Source organism: Hypanus sabinus, chromosome 23 (genome assembly GCF_030144855.1).
Source record: "Hypanus sabinus isolate sHypSab1 chromosome 23, sHypSab1.hap1, whole genome shotgun sequence".
Taxonomy (NCBI): domain Eukaryota; kingdom Metazoa; phylum Chordata; class Chondrichthyes; order Myliobatiformes; family Dasyatidae; genus Hypanus; species Hypanus sabinus.
The window spans coordinates 26,115,187-26,133,311 of NC_082728.1; the positions used below are offsets into that span (position 1 = coordinate 26,115,187).

An 18,125-nucleotide genomic window follows, 5' to 3' on the forward strand; every position below is an offset into this window, starting at 1 on the left:
TACTGAAAAGCACCTGACATTCGTTGATTCACACCAACAGCTGGAAGAAATAACAGCCATACTATAGGAAGTTGATTCGTTAAGTAGCAGTGGTGAGGTACATTTTTCATGATGCTGAATAATTTCTGCTATGAAGTTAAACCACATTGTTAGCCTGAATGTAGAGCTCTGGAATTGAATCACTGGTATCAGATGAATACACACAAAATGCTGGAGGAACCAAATGCCAGGCAGCCTACGGAAATAAGTAAACAGTCTACTTTTCTCCCCCACTGTTATCAGATCTGTTGAGGATGCAGATTAATGGTATAAGCTGCTGCTCCCTCGTATTTCTGCCAGATATTTAGTGCACACATATTTTTACCAAATGTAGATGGCAATTTTTAAATTCTAAGGATGGAAGGTGCTAATAGTTCTAAATTCATCTTGAAAGTATTTCTGGTGAAGCATGTAAGTGAGTTGTGTATACCAATATGTATAAAAATTTGCAAGTTCATAATATAATTAAGTTTATACCAATTTGTAAATTATTGCAGCATTTAATTAGGAGAGTTATGCTTCTTATATCCTAAGAGCTAACTGAGATAGAAATAGAAGTTGACCTTGTTCAGGAATTTGTGTAATAAAGGAAACATGCCCTTATCTTTGTTGTTTCATTTGTTAGTGACCCTAATGAAATTAAACGGACAGTATCTCATCTCTCATGGCATCCAGATCAAGGGAAGAAACTGGCAATTTCTTACTGTTGTTTGGAGTTTCAAAAAGTTGGTGATAATATGAATCCTGACTCGTATATCTGGGACTTGGGTAATTCATTTGCTATTCTGTGCTGTAGAGCAGTTATTGTTGGAATTTTTGTTATGGAATGCAATCACACTGAACAGCATATGGAACTTTATGTCAATATTATTATTTCCTCTGCATAAAATATGGGGGAGCTTGTATAATAGTAAATTGTCTTAAACATCTGCCTTGCATACTTGCCATATTGTATTTATTCTCTTTCTTGAATCAAAAAGCTGCAAATTTCTGAAATTATAAAAAGAAAAGTCGGATCTAATTTAATCACAGTTCAACTTTGCATATCTCCTGTTTATCCAGTCTTCTTTCTGTTTGAAAGCAAAATATCTGTGGTCATCTTATGGGGAAATTATCACCCCTTATGGAGCTTGGCAATTTTGAGAAGGTAATTTCAATCTAAAGTGGGCAAAATGCAAAAAAAAACACCCAGGCACAAGTGTTGAATGCAAAAAGGAAATCTGAGAAGATAGTATCAGTGTATCATATAAAATATGGGTTGAGTTAACAGGAACTGCCATACTGCCTTTAGGTCTGCTAATATTGGAAATAAGAGATAAACTGCCTTTAAAGTCTAATGGCAAGAGCCACTTGACATTTAATAGGTGATGTCTTTTCATTGATTCAATTGCTGGGCAGTTTGTTTTATTGATTAGCCATGTATAAAATTACAGCACAGAAACATAGACATGGAAAAATAGGAATTGGAGAATGTCATTCAGCCATTTGAGCTTACTCCAAAATTCAATATTATCATGGCTGACCTACTGCTTTTCTCAGTACTCTTTCTCCTACACCTTTTTATGTATTTTGTGCCTAGTAGGTTATTAGTTTTACAGTATGAAATCAGCAGATTAAGAGTTACATCTAGAATAAACAGATATTAAAATATAGTCCATAACTAATTACCTAAGGCATAGGGAAAATAACATTTATGCATTTTTTTTAATCTTGTGGGTTGGCGTGGTGGAGAAATGTCCATGCCAAAGGGGGTGTAAGGCACTCCTTCCCTCTGCTAGCCTGCAGGTCACCTTCAGGCAAGGTGTGTCATCTTCTTAGCCTCCCCTTCCACCCACCAATCAGGGTCATGTGAAGCTGGATCAGCAAAACTGTAGGTTTCACAAAAGATTAGGGGCATAGTGAACTGCAAGGAAAGTTAATCAAAGATTGCAGCAGAACCAGCTGGAAAAAGGCCAAAAATGGCAAATGGAATTTAATGCAGACTAGTGTGAGCTGTTGCAATTTGTGAGGCCAAACCAGAGTAGGACTTGCACAGCGAATGGTAGAGAATGCAGAGTGCAGTAAAACGGAAGGATCTGGAAATAAAGATCCATAATTCCTTGAAAATGGTGTCACAGGTAGATAGGGTTGTAGGGAGAGCTTTTGGCACACTGGCTTTTATAAATCAAAGTACTGAATACAAGAGTTGGAATGTTATGTTGAAGTTGTGAAGGACATTGGTGAAGCCTAATTTTAAGCATTGTGTGCAGTTGTGTTCTACTTACCTGCAGAAAAGATATTAAGAAGATTGAAAGATTAGAGAGAACATTTCCAAGGATGTTGAGGACATTAGAGAGAAAGATTGAATAGGTTAAGACTTTCTTCCCTGAAGTGTAGGAGAATGAGGGATGATAGATGTATACAAAGTTATGAGCAGTATAGATAGGTGAAAGGCAAGCATTCTTTTTCCATTGAGGTTGGGCGAGACTCGAGCTAGAGATCATAGGTTAAGAGTGATATGTGCAATATTTTAGGGGAACCTGAGGGACAACTCCTTCACACAGAAGGTGGTGTGAATTTTGGAGTGAGTTGCCAGCAGAAGCGGTGTTTAAGAGAAGTTTGGATAAGTACATAGATGGGAGGAGACTGGGTGGCTATGGTTGATGGGACTATACAGAATAATAGTTCAGCACAGACTAAATGGTTTGAAGGGGCCTGTTTCTGTGCTGTAGTTCTCTGATTCAAATGTCATGATATTCATGGTGTGTAAGAAATTTTCTCATAAGTTTTTATCTTTGTTGTTCTATGATTTATTTTTTCTAAGCATGCAGTGTGACTTAAAATGGTGCAACTATTTTTCTTTTACCCTGAGTGCAAATACCCAAATATTTATTGTATATTTATGTGCAAAATAATCTCGAATGGAAAATATTTATGTAGAATTCTGTGATTTACTTGAGGATTGTGTGATGTATGCTGCATTGTGCTCCTGTCAAACACAGGTGATGACACATTATAGTATTGTTTGTAATGTCAATGTTTTTTCCCTCCACAGAAAATCCAAATAAGTACGAAATGGCAGTAAAACCAATATCTCCTCTTGTTTGTCTGGAATATAACCCTAAAGATTCACATATTCTGGCTGGAGGTTGTTACAGTGGACAGATTGGTCAGTGAATAAGTTTTGTTGCCAAAGATGAAACACTGAAATTTAAACAACTAATAGAAATTAAGTAATTTACAAAAGTTAAAATAAAATTTCCTTGTCCCATCTAGAAAATAAATTTTTTTTTAGCTGATTTGCATTAATTATGCTTGGGAACAGTGTGACATAAATGGAAAAGCCAGGCCAGATACCATTGAGTGATCTCCAGTATTGTAATATTTATGGCATTTCATGAAATGATAAGAACTTGCATTCCTAAAAAAGCTTTTTTCTTAATTACATTAGAGTTATAAAAGCAGAATATGAGCCATGATAAGTTATCAAATTAGCAATATTAATATTCTACAAACAGTAAAAGCTTGTCAAAAATGATCAGAAATATGCAAACATTATTACTAAAAACAGAATGCTAAAACTAAGCCAAGATATGGAAGAAGCCAATCTGGGGTTTAGAAGAATGAAAGATGATCTCATTAAAAATCAAAAAGTTTGACACATTTGCTGAATTATCATTTTCCCTGCCACAGAAGCCGATAACTAAAACTAGGAATGATAATCTCAGGCAAGAGACTGATCATTAATGTGTGAGGTGGGAAGAAATTTCTTCTCTTTGTAATCTTTGAAATCCATTGGAATGTAGAGGGCTGATGTTGATCAATGAATGTAGGGTCAGGTAGATTAATGGATTCCACAGAGAAGTTCTGATGTTCAATATGATCATGACATCACTGCTGGCATTACTAATATAAGACAAGAATTTGTTCAGTAGATTCCCTTAATTGAGCCAATCATTCTCTTAATAGTATCCACATACTGAATTGGGAAAGTGTGAGCTCTAGATTATATAAATACCCATTAGGATAGAAGTACCCTGTATATAATTAGCTTAAAATCACTCTATTTACCAAACTAAAGATCACATTAGGGCCCTTTCACAAAATTGATAGGGCAAGGCTATTGTAAGATAACAACTCCGGCTGGTAACTTAAATGAAAAATCTGTCTGATGCCAAAATTTTTCTTTCAAAATGCAGTATTTCTAGTAAAATAGCCAGAGAGAAGAAATGTTGAATTATCAGTCATTTGTAGATGTTACATGGAATTGATAAAATGACACATCAACTCTTATTTAAATTTTTCATTCAGAATACTACGTACACATTGTTTTCACAGACAGACAAGTTATTTTCACTGGACAATGTAAGCCACGATTAAATATTGTATTAAGTGTAACATATTTCTCAAAAGAAAATAATTGACCAAATAAAAGGTATCTTCACAAACTATTACAAAAATATCAATGAGGCTACTCCAACATAAAATTGTTAGCATTATTGCAAAGATGCACATCTTGCTTCCATTATATAGGGTACTGGGATACACGAAAGGGAAGTCAGGCAGTCGAAATGCCCGCAATTGAGCTTGGACATCGAGACCCAGTGTATAAAATTATTTGGTTACAGTCTAAAACAGGAACGGATTGTTTTTCTACTTCTACTGATGGACAGGTAATTGCATAATGAGATGAAAATAAATTTATATTTTACGTAATTAATTATTTTTAACAATGTTGAATTCAGATTGCAAAAAGACTGGTCGTCAAGTCAATTCTGGAAAGGAAGAACCAATGCCATAGAAAATGAAACAGGGGAGCTTAATAGCAAGATGTTAGGGCTAACTTGCAAACCAGGACAGTCAGCAAGACTTCAGGAATTGTCGAAGGTGATCAGAAAATTGCAAGCGAGGCTGAGAGGACAAGGTGGGAAGCACAGCTTTCAGACTGTGGCACATTAACATTAACAGTAGGAGAGGAAGGACCATTTTACTTGTGGGAAGCACTGGAGCTAAACTAGCCTGAGACCAAGCTCTAAATGGACAGCACTTCAAACTCATAAAGTGGGCAATATACATCAAGAAAGTTAGGCGTAATTGGACAGAGGAACCCAGAGCGAATCCAGCTCAAGATAACATTAAAATTGATAGGTAAAAAGAAAAAGATTAAAACCTAAATTGGAGTCTAAAAATAGGTATAATTAATCAGCGTTAACTACTTGGCCTCAGCATACCAGCTAAAGCTATCTGTGGTCTAGTTAATGTAGATCCTGGTTAGTAGCAAATAAATCCCAAGTGCTGACAAGTTTTGCTTTATTAAATGCAAATTGTTGTATAGCATGGATTCATGTCTACAGTATCACAGTTTTGAGACTGAGTAGCCTTGATGGTGACTGAGCGTACTATTTTCTCTTTTGAAAGGTGTTATTGTGAGTGCACGATACTTGCAGGAATTTATTATAAACCTCTTCTTTGCCACTTGTTCTTGTGGCTACCACTTCATGACCTGAATTAACAGAACCTCTCAATGGATTATATTTGAAATAAAGCAACACAGATCTACAATTCTCTTGATTGGTACTTGCCCCTTATCTAATATCACCCAAAACAGTTATTAGTTAATAATGCTATTACATTTGGAACATTGATATGCATAAACGGGCTGACATCTTTTCTGTCCAATACAAACAAGGTATATTCCTGAAGTACTTCATTAGTTGTGAAGCAACTGGGAGCTAATAAGATTTTGAGAAATTTATAAAATACCTCTATTTCTATTATCTTTAAATATATATTTTCTTACCAGAAGAGAGTACCTGTGACAAAATTTTACTATAAATCAAAAACATGGTTTATTCATCGTTAAGCACATCAGCCAATGATAAGAGTACTATTGTAATGCTACGGTTTGTGCCTATAGGTACTGTGGTGGGATATCCGGAAAATGAGTGAACCAGTGGAAAGACTCATCCTGGATGTGACAAAAAAAGATAATCCAGATATTGCATATGGAGGTGTTTCACTGGAGTTTGAAACCACGATGGTAATTAATGACTTGCTGGATAGGTATTTTGGCATGAAGCGTATTACAGTGGAACATTTTGCCAGCAATGAAGGAATTATGCTGCTCAGTTTGAGTGAAAATTTGGACTATGGGCTTTAAAAAGACAGGAGAAAGAAAGGTTCCCCAGACATAGATACTTGCATGTACTTCATGAAAGATTTTCATGTTAGGCAATAAGACCATAAGATATAGAAGCAGAATTAGGCTCTTTGGCCTATTGAGTTTGCTGCCGCCATTTCTTCATAGCTGATCCATTTCCCCTCTTAGCCCCAATCTCCTGCTGCTAGCAAGGCTAGCAAAAGCTTGGTTGCTTACCCAAGGAATGATTCTTAATACAGGAAGGCTCAGAAAAGAAGACAAATATACAATCACACACAATATGCTGGAGGAACTCTGCAGGCCAGGCAACATCTATGGAAAAGAGTACAGTCGACGTGTCTGGCCGGGACATTGCCTGGCCTGCAGAGTTCCTCTAATATTTTGTATGTGTTGCTCGGATTTCCAGATCTGCAGATCTTTTCTTGTTTGTGACAAACATAAAATACTGGTTTCACATTGTCCTTATTCCCATGTATTTTGAATAAGCACGTTCAACTCTTTCTTTCTACAATTGGAAGTTAGGTAGAATCTTGTAGTAAATTTGCCCTTTTTAAAGCTGTGGATGAATGAAAGAAGTAACTGTATGGGAGAAATTCCCTAAAAAACAAACAAAAAGAAATTGGAAGGTGAGAGGTGGTCTGCAAAATGCACAACTTTTGGGAACATAAATTAATTCATACACATTGTTTATTCAGGTTCTTCAGTATGACAGGAATGTCAGAACTACAGTATATGGTTTCTACTTCTATGAATGCAGGACAGATATGATTTCCTCAAATATGACTTGCAGAAAGAGAATTAAAACTAGTTGGTCCTGTCATTCAACATAGTACTCTGAATGAAAACACTTTTCTGTGTTCTGAAATGGATTGGTTTGGCTTTTAGAAGTTAATCTTTTGCTGATTTGTTGCACAATTTTAATTTGGCAAATTGTTTGGATACTTTCAATGATTAAGTGTTACAGTACAATTTGTAATAAGAGAGAAACTCAGCTTATAAGTAAGCACACCAAAGTTTACAGCTGTTAATTTGAAATTGAATCTGTATATTAAAACCAATAGTCATAAGAGCAGAATTAGGCCATTCAGCCCATCAAGTCTGCTCCGCCATTCCATCATGGCTGACCCAGATCCACTCAACCCCATACATATGCCTTCGCGCCATAACCTTTGATGCCCTGACTATTAATTTTCGCTTAAAATATACACATGGTCTTAGTCTCCACAGCTGTCTGTGGCAGAGCATTCCACAGATTTCCTATTCTCTGGCTAAAAAAAAATTCCTCCTTACCTCTGTTCAATTTTGTTGCTGTGCCCTCTAGTTCAGGACACCCCCACCATAGGAAACATCCTCTCCATATCCACCTTATCTAGTCCTTTCAACACTTGTTAGGTTTCAATGAGGTCTCTCCCTGCATTCTTCTAAATTCCAATGAGTACAAGCCCAAGGCTGCCAAATGCGCCTCATATGTTAACCCCTTCATTCCCAGAATCATCCTCATAAACCTATTATATCGGACTAACTTTCCATTTTGCTTTTCTGCTTTAGTTTAATTCAAAATTTTCAATCACATGAATATTTTGAAGTGGAAGGTGACCCATATTCAAATTCTGCTGCATGACCATTGCACTAATATAGCTCTTCTCACATGCCTCTCTCTTCCCCTTGGGTCCCTTCCTTTTCTCCTACAGTCCACTCTTCTCTCCTATCAGATTCCTTCTTTACCTTCAGTGAAGCCAAGTGGGTGGGAAAGCCCTTTACCACCTTCTCCTCCCCCCATCACTTTATTCTAGCATCTTCCCCCTTCCATTTCAGTCTTGACGAAGAGTCTTGGCCCAGACTTCTTATGCTTTCCTATAGATGCTGCCTGACCTGCTGAGTTCCTCTAGCATTTTTGTGTGTGGTGCTGTTATTTAACCACTTTGTTTAGAGCTTTAAAATTAATTTAAAAACATGCTACCTTTTCTCTAAACAAAATTTTCATTTGTATTACAGTGTTCAGTAATTATGCTTTGTCTCTATAGCCAACAAAGTTTATGGTAGGCACTGAACAAGGAGCTGTAATATTAGGGAATCGAAAGGGAAAATTGCCAGCTGAGAAGATAGTGACCACCTTCAGTGGTCATCATGGCCCTGTCTATGCTGTGCAGAGAAATCCTTTTTACCCAAAGAACTTTCTGACGATTGGGGACTGGACAGCCAGAATTTGGTCTGAAGAGATCAGGGAATCATCCATCATGTGGACAAAGTGAGTAAAATGCTCATGTGGAATAAAACTAAAAGGTAAATTGAAAACATACCTCTCTTACTGGTTGTTGCATAGCAGATAATACAAAGATGTTGACATCTTCAGAATGTGTGTTACTGATTTTAAAATAATATTGGTAATGCACATGCTATTCCAAGGCCATTAGCCAAGTGAAATGTGCTTACAATTGTGGAACCATGGTCCATTAGATCATTTCTCACTGAGTCATAAAGCTCTCAACTGTACAAATGGAGCTTTCATTATTGGTAACTTTGAAACTGCTAAGTAGAATTTCAAACTTTTGGGCAATTAGTTTTGAGTTATTTAAGCATTCAGGGATTCAAGGTTAGTTTCTTCTTTCATCATATTTAAACCTTAACAAATATAACAACATAATATTCCAAATTCACTGTTTCAGACTTGAAAGTATCAAAGGAATCAGCATTCATGGTTCATAGAGATGAAGAGTTCTACCAGTCCGCTAGGTATCCTATCCGCTAGGTAACACCGGACTGGTTCAGGTCTAAGAAGAATCTAAAAATGTTTTTATATTGAAATCTACAATTTCAAATAACTCACTCTTTCAATGTCAATACTGGGCATTTTTCCCTGTCATCATTTTGGCTCAGTTTTTATTTTTCTACTCGATAGTCAAGCTTGCTGTGCTATTACATGGATAAAGAAACATTATGCTTCTAGCTGCTACACCGATTCATTTGGTCACATCTTATCAGTGAGGTTCATTTTGTCTTTATTCTGACCACTCCCTCCACCTTCTCTGCCACTGCAAACTAAATTATTTTCTCTCTTTTCCAGTTATGACAAAGGGTCTTGGATTTGAAAGTTAATTATTTCCACAGATGCTGCCTGGCTTGCTCAGTGATTTAGTATTGTCTGGTTTTACTTCTGATTTCCAGCAATTTCTGGTATTCAAATTTCTACCTTCTGCATTTTTTAAAAAAAATTCCTAGAGCCTGGATTCATTTACTAAACAAGTAACAAATAGAGAGCAAAATCACTGCCAGAAAGTTTCCAATCAAGAATTTCCTACTTTTAATCTTAATGTAAAACCTACAGGTTTCTGGGATGTAGTATTTAAACATTTCAGAAGCATAGAGACAGAAAGCTTAGAGACTGTGTGAGGGAGCATAGGCAGGTGATAGAGAAGGGATGCACTCAGACTGATGGTTTGAGATGTGTCTATTTTAATGCAAGGAGTATTATAAACAAAGCAGATGAGCTTAGAGCACGGATCAGTACTTGGAACTATGATGATGTGGTCATTACAGAGACTTGGATGGCTCAGGGGCAGGAATGGCTACTTCGAGTGCCAGGCATTAGATGTTTCAGAAAGGACAGGGAGGGAGGCAAAAGAGGTGGGGGCGTGGCATTGTTGATCAGAGATAATGTCATGACTGCAGAAAAGGCGGAAGACATGGAGGGATTGTCTATGGAGTCTCTGTCGGTGGAAGTTAGGAACAGGAAGGGGTCAATAATTCTACTGGGTGTTCTTTATAGACCACCCAATAGTAACAGGGACATCGAGGAGCAGATAAGGAGACAGACTCTGGAAAGGTGCAATAATAACAGGGTTGTTGTGGCGGGAGATTTTAATTTCCCAAATATCAATTGGCATGTCCCTAGAGGAGGGGTTTAGATGGGGTGGAGTTTGTTATTGTGTCAAGAAACCTTCTTGAACACACTTATGTAGATAAGCTTACAAAAGGAGAGGCTGTACTTGATCTGGTATTGGGAAATGAACCTGATCAGGTGTCAGACCTCCCAGTGGGAGAGCATTTTAGAGATAGTGATCACAACTCTATCTCCTTTGCCATAGCATTGGAGAGGGATAGGAACAGACAAGTTAGGAAGCATTAATTGGAGTATGGGAAATATGAGACTATCAGGCAAGAACTTGGAAGTTCTTTGGGAACAGGTGTGGTAGGGTACAGGAACCATGGTGTACAAAGGCTGTTGTAACTATAATCAAGAAGAAGAGCTTACAAAAGGTTCAAAAAACTAGGTAATGATAGAGATCTAGAAGATGATAAGGCTAGCAGGAAGGAGTTTAAGAATGAAATTAGGAGAGCCAGAAGGGGCTTTGAAAATGGCTTGGTGGATAGGATTAAGAAAAACCCCAAGGCATTCTACAAGTATGTGAAGAGCAAGAGGATAAGATGTGAGAGAATAGGACCTATTAAGTGTGACAGTGGAAAAGTGTGTTTGGAACCAGAGGAGATAACAGAGATACTTAATAAGTACTTTGCTTCAGCATTCACTACAGAAAAGGATCTTGGTGATTGTAGGGATGACTTTCAGTGGACTGAAAAGCTTGAGCATGTAGATATTAAGAAAGAGGATGTGCTGGAGCTTTTTGGAAACCATCAAGTTGGATAAGTCACTGGGACCAGACAAGGTGTACCCCAGGCTACTGTGGGAAGCGAGGCAGGAGATTGCTGAGCCTCAGGCGATGATCTTTGCATCATCAATGGGGACGGAAGAAGTTCCAGAGGACTGGATGTTGTTCCCTTATTCAAGTAAGGGAGTAAAGATAGCCCAGGAAATTATAGACCAGTGAGTCTTACTTCAGTGGTTGTTAAGTTGATGGAAAAGATCCTGACAGGCAGGATTTATGAACATTTGGAGAGGTATAATATGATTAGGAATAGTCAGCATGGCTTTGTCAAGGGCAGGTCATGCCTTATGAGCTTGATTGAATTTTCTGAAGATGTGACTAAACAAATTGATGAAGGTAGAGCAGTAGATGTAGGGTATATGGATTTCAGCAAGGCATTTGACAAGGTATCCCATGCAAGGCTTATTGAGAAAGTAAGGAGGCATGGGATCCAAGAGGATATTGCTTTGTGGATCCAGAAATGGCTTGCCCACAGAAGGCAAAGAGTGGCTGTTGATGGGTCATATTCTGCATGGAGGTCGGTGACCAGTGGTGTGCCTCAGAGATCTGTTCTGGGACCCTTACTCTTCATGATTTTTATAATTGACCTGAATGAAAAAATGGAGGGATGGGTTAGTAAATTTGCTGATGACACAAAGGTTGGGGGTGTTGTTGGTAGTGTAGAGGGCTGAAAGAGGTTACAGCGGGACATTGATAGGATGTAAAACTGGGCTGAGAAGTGGCAGATGGAGTTCAACCCAGGTAAGTGTGAGATGGTTCATTTTGGTGGGTCAAATATGATGACAGAATATAGTATTAATGATAAGACTCTTGGCAGTGTGGAGGATCAGAGGGATCTTGGAGTCCAAGACCACAGGACAGTCAAAGTTGCTGTGCAGGTTAAGAAAGCGCATGGTGCATTGGCCTTCCATCAATCGTAGGATTGAGTTTGGAAGCTGAGAGGTAATGTTGCAGCTATGTAGGACCCTGGTCAGACCCCACTTGGAGAACTGTGCTCAGTTCTGGACGCCTCACCATAGGAAGGATGTGGAAGCCATAAAAATGGTGCAGAGGAGATTTACAAGGATGTTGCCTGGATTGGGAAACTTGCCTTATGTGATAGGTTGAGCGAACTTGGCCTTTTTTCCTTGGAGCAACAGAGGATGAGAGGTAACCTGATAGAGGTGTATAAGATGATGAGAGGCATTGGTCGTGTGCATAGTCAGACGCTTTTTCCCAAGGCTGAAATGGTTAGCATGAGGGCATAGTTTTAAGATGCTTGGAAGTAGGTACAGAGGAGATGTCATGGGGTAAGTTTTTTTTATGCAGAGAGTGGTGAGTGCATGGAATGGGCTGCCGGTGGCGGATACAATAGAGTCTTTTAAGGGACTTCTGCACAGGTACATGGAGCTCAGAAAAATAGAGGGCTATGGGTAACCCAAGGTAATTTCTAAGGTAAGGACATGTTCGGCACAGCTTTGTGGGCCAAAGGGCCTATACTGTAGGTTTCTACGTTTCATAGACAGGATATGTAATCAAAGTCCTTTTTCCCCTTGTAGTGGAAATGTCAGAGACAAAAGGCATAGATTTAAGGCAAGAAGGGGGAAGTTTTAAAGGAGAATTACAGATTATTCACAGGTTGCTTTTTGCAGGGAGTGGAAAGTGCCTAGGACATGGCAGGGGAGATGATGGAAGCCAATATACAGTAATAGTAACATTTAAGTGGTATATTTTTCAGTTGAGCAAACAGCCCATGTGTCATATCATATGTATTTTTTATTATTATTATTGGAATTTAAACACATTTGGGAAGGATTTTGGAATTGTCGTTTATCAGGGGAAAATTTTCTAAATTATGGGAAATATTCTGTATATACTTTTGATATTTAACTTTGTTGTAATTTACGTTCTTCCGTTTATTATGTTGAAGGTGACTATGCCAAGTGTCTCACTGACTGAGGTGAAAATATTTAAATTTTTGCCCACTAAGCATAAATTTGATGCTGTACAGCCATAACGTTGAAAAACTAACCATCAGATGGTGCTGGTGAACTGCTTTGACTCTCTTTTGGAGCAAGTTTTGCTTTCATCCTGAGGTATCAAAGGACTTTAGGATGGTTAATGTGCTTTTATTCAGAAGATACAGCAAGAATAGGCTAGACCTGGACTAGAAGCTTTCTTTTCTTTTTCTTTTTTCAATCTTTTTATTAAATTTCATATAAAAAAAACAAAACATGATAATGAATAGATTACAAATTCAATAAACTTGAAATTACATTAGTAATAGGATAATAATATCCTATTAAACATCAATCAACAAAAGGTACATAAATCAATCAAGTCTATATAAATATATATGAAAAAAAAACAAAAATAATCAAAAAAGAAAAGAAAAATTTGAAAATATATAGAAGAAAATATATATTGAAAAAAAATACTAAACTAAACTAACATGGGCAATAATAACAGTTTATAAATATGTGATAGTGTCAAAAAAAAACTCCGGAACTCCATACCTGAACAAGGATAAGTAGAGAAAAGGATCTGAAATAGGCCAAATTAATTCATATGAAAATGTCGAATAAATGGTCCCCAGGTTTCTTCAAATTTAATTGAAGAATCAAAAATAGTGCTTCTAATTTTTTCCAAACTCAGATAGGAAATAGTTTGGGAGAACCACTGAGATGTGGTAGGAGGATTTACTTCTTTCCAATTTTGTAGTATAGACCTTCTGGCAATTAATGTTACAAAGGCAATCATTCGTCTGATTGAAGGGCAAAACTGATTACCAGGACTAGAAGCTAATGAACTTTATATATGTTTGGAAATTTCTTGAAAGGGACCCTGAGGTTCAGGATTTATTTGCATTTACATGGACCTTAGCAAGACATTTGACAATGTCAGCTGGTTTGGAATGTTACCACACATCAAATTCAGGCTGAGCTTGTCAATTAGATACAAAATTGGTGCTAGAAGGCAGAAACTGGTAGTGGAGGATTCTTTTTCAGTTTGGAGGCCAGTGACCAGTGGGCTATTGTTGTTTGACATGTATGTTGATAATTTGGGCAAAGTGCAGTAATTAGTGATTAGTAAGTTTGCAGGTGACACTAAAATTGATGGTATAGTGGAGGCAGGAGCAATAACACCATTTAAAAGCTATCTGGACAGATACTTGGATGAGCAGGCAAGAAAGGGATGTGGAATTTATGCAGGCAAGGTAAAATTGAGATAGTATATGCATGATAGTTGATTCATAGATGGCATGACGGTTTAATGATGATTATATTAGTACATTTAAACCAACAGAAGATGGCAGAAGTTGCAGAAAACAACGTGTTTAGATGTGCCTCCGTGACCTCTTTTCAGGGCCCTGAGCAGTCTTTCCAGGTGTGTCAACACTACACATGTGAATCTGCTGAGGTTGCCTACAGTATGTGTTGCTACCAATGCGGACTCCTCTACATTGGTGAGATTTGATGTCGATTGGGGGAATGCTTTCTTGAGCACCTCAGTTCTATCTGTAAAAAGTGGAATTTCCTAGTGGCCAATAATTTCAGTTCCTAACCCCATTCCCTACTGACGCGTTGGTCCATGTCTTCCTCTTTTGCCATGATGAGGCCACTCTCAGGCTGGAAGAGCAACAGGTCGTACTCCATCTTGGTAGCCTCCAACCAGATGACATTAAAATTGATTTTCTCCAACTTCTGGTAAATTTCTTACCTCTCCCCACTCTTTATTTCTGCACTCTGGCCTCTTAACCTCTTCTCACCCACCCCGGTGTCTTTCTTTCCTCCCTCCTTTTCTCTCATGATTCATTTTCCTCTCCTCTCAGATTTGTTCTTCTCTAGCTCTTTGCCTTTTTCACTTATCACCTCCCAGTTTCTTTCTTCAACCCCCATCCCCCACACATCTATCACCTTCTAGCTTGGCCTCCTTTCACCTTCTTATTCTGACATATTTTCCCTTCATTTCCAGTCTCGATGAAGAGTCTCGGTCCTAAGTGCGGATTGTTTTTTCATTTTCATAGGTCTTACTTGATCTGCTGAGTTCCTCCAGCATTTTGTATCTGTTAATCTGGATTTTCAGCATCTGTAGGATCTCTTGTACTTATAATGCTTATTAGGTCAGACAGCATCCATAAAGAGGTAGTAAGAAGGCATTACTGTTTCAAATTGATGTCTTTTCATAAGAAAAATTAAATGATTGAATTGAGATAAATTATAAAGTACCTCATTATTTCAATTTATCACCAATGCTTGCCTGCAAAGTAACATTCAGTAGGTATTCAGTACTTCTCCTCTTTTCCTCCAGATACAAACAAAATCATACCAGAAAGCTAACAAAGAAGAAGTGAAAAAACTTCAAACATAACAATCGGAAATTTGAATAAAACCAAAAAATGCTGGAAAATTTTTTTTTTCAGGTCTGTGTTAACTTATTCCTTTAAAATAAATTCAAAAGTACTCCTTGACATCCTGAGTATTCCCAGCATTTTTTGTTATGTTTCATAAAATAAAAACTTTTAGCTAGTGATTTAATATTAATGTCAATTGATATATTTACTGGACTTTGGAAATCAAATCATAATATTTCTTGTCACCATATTTTGCCTAGGCATCAATGGTATTGGGATTTAGTAGGACTTTTTAATTGGGAAGTATGATAGTGGTCATGGAAATCTTTGTGCAGTTCAAGTAAAACATAAATTATAAATTATTTTAACTGTTCACATTAAAGCCTTATTCTCCCACAAAGAGAGTGAAATTGGAGCAACTATGTCATGTCTGATGAGTCTTATCATGTTAGAAAAGTCAGCACTACTTCCATACTTAGAATAGTGAAGGTAGATATTTTGAATACATTCACCAGTGCTAATTGCTACACCTGAGCTGTTTGCCTCCATTCCCATGGTGTAAGTTTACAGCTTTTAAACCTTGCCATTCATGGAACAATTTTACCAAATAAAAGTTTCCATAGTATTGAATAGCATGCTCAGATTGCTCACTATGCCTGTAAAATCTCAATTTGCAAAATATTGGCTTCAAGATATTAAGACCATAAGATATAGGGGCAGAATTAGGCTATTCAGCCCATTCAGTCTACTCTGCCATTTGATCATGGCTGATTATTATCCCTCTTAACCCAATCCCTCTGCTTTCTTCCCAAAACCTTTGACACCCTTAATAAACAAGACCCCCTCACTTCTGCTTTAAATATACCCAATGACTTAGTTGCCACAGCTCTCTGGGGCAATGAATGCCACAGATTCATCATCTCTGCTAAAGAAATTCCTCCTCATCTTCTTTCTAAAAAGACATCTTTGTATTCTGGAGACTCTCCCACTATTGGAAACATTCTCACCACATTCACTCAATCTAGGCTTTTCAAAATTCAACAGGTTTCAGTAAGATCCACCCTCATTCAATGGCTCAGTTTAATAGCAGAGATATATTTTCACATGCAAGGCTGTAGAGTTTACAGAGAATGATGCAAACCCCCCACCTCCTCAAAAAAATCTAGTGAATGGCAGTTCTGTGGGCAAAAGTGCCTTGTTAATGAGAGAGGTCAGAGGAGAATGGCAGACTGCTGTGCGTAGAGAAGAGCATCTCTGAATGCATAACACTTTGAACCTTGAGGTGGATGGGCTACAGCAGCAGAAGACTACACTGAGTTCCTTCTTGTACCTGATAAAATGGCCACCAAGTGTAAGTTGCGGGACTATAATACATATTCAGGGAATGCCATTCATTTATTACATTAATCATAGTAACTTTACAGCATCAGTTCAAAAGTTGTGATAGGATAGCAAAACATAAATGTTCATATTTCTGCATTCTCAGAAGTGACCTCGGGAAGATGATATATTTAGTGCTGAGGCATTTTAAGGCTTTAACTTTTTGGCATTCAAATTCTTTGTATATGATCTACTGTCTTTTCCATGTGTTCATATAACACAAAATTACTTTTCTTTCATAGATTTGCAAAATATTTTATAACATTAAAAAATGCTGAAAGCATTCAGAAGATCAATTTAAATTTGGTTACTGATGTTTCAGCTTAAGTTAGATTAACAATATAAGTGATTGAATATTATGTTATACTCATTAAAACACTTTCACTCATGTCTAAAAAGGATAGTCAACTAAATACTGGAAGGTCACACTCTGGTTACTGGTTTGAATCTTTGTTAAGAAATTTCTGCATCATTGTGACTATCCATGGAAGACTATTTTTTCGGGGGGGGGAGGGGGGGAATCAAAGCTAACCCAAACTAAATAGCTTTGAGTTTTCTTCAACTGCTCTCTGAGCAAGTTAAACATAATATCCATAAACTCTGAATGCCTTTACTGTTTCTGTTTAGTGATAGTATCCTAATAATCAGGAGATCATGATTTCATGCCTAGTTATCTAGGCTGACAATTCACTGAGGAAGTATAACCTTTTTGATGAGATGTGAAACCTGCTGACTTTGAAGAGATGGGATTCATTTCAACTGAAGAAATTCCATGTTGCTGTACAAAAATGATCAAATCAGATTTCCCAATGTTTATTCATCGATCAACTTATCAATTACTTAACCTTTGTGGGATCTTAATATATGCAAATTGCAGTCACTTTCCTCTACCTATAGTGATGAACATGCTCCACTAAGATTCCATTAGGTGTGAAAGATTTAGAAAGGACCTTAGTTGTCAATGTACAACACAAGTCCATGTTTTCTTTTTATTATTGTCACTTTTGGTAAAATTTACTGGGAGCAGGTTTAACCACAAGATACAGGAATAGGCATTTCATGTAAGGAAATTAAAGACTGCATCAAATGTCATTCCATAATCTTATGTCTGGTGCTATACTGTGTTCTTTACAGTCTTACCATGTTTTTCACTTACTACCAATCATTTCCCAATTACCTATATTGCAAGAAAATATACACGTAACATGAAACTTGTGTGAAATCCATACTGTCTTTAGAGCTTTACAATGATTACACCACGTTATGAGATTGGATTAAACATTAGTACACTGACATTTGTTTCCTGTTATATCAATTACTTTTAACCTTTTTCATATTGCAAACAAATGTTAGAAACTGTTTTGTGGCACAGTGAATGAATTTCTATATTGCCTGGTCATGTGATGTCCATATTACATTTTTATATGACTAGCCGTATTTGGTATAAATTTGCATGAATTGAGAACTGTAGTGGTAAAACCCAAGGATGTGGTAATTACATGGATCTACCGTGTGCATGCTTGGTCATTTTGATCTGTATCCCACTGATATTCTATTACAGCAACAAGGA

At 37.3% G+C, this 18,125-nt stretch overlaps 1 protein-coding gene across 3 annotated transcripts in view; it reads left to right on the forward strand.

Moving 5' to 3' along the window:
* The window catches only part of dnai2b (dynein, axonemal, intermediate chain 2b), a 39,899-nt gene that overhangs the window by 11,827 nt on the left and 9,947 nt on the right, over positions 1–18,125 (forward strand). For all 3 annotated transcript variants that reach the window (XM_059948567.1, XM_059948565.1, XM_059948566.1), the window contains exons 5-9: positions 665–807; positions 3,074–3,187; positions 4,552–4,691; positions 5,936–6,058; positions 8,203–8,426. In XM_059948567.1, the coding sequence (XP_059804550.1) occupies positions 665–807; positions 3,074–3,187; positions 4,552–4,691; positions 5,936–6,058; positions 8,203–8,426 (744 nt within the window). The remainder of the gene's footprint in view (positions 1–664; positions 808–3,073; positions 3,188–4,551; positions 4,692–5,935; positions 6,059–8,202; positions 8,427–18,125) is intronic.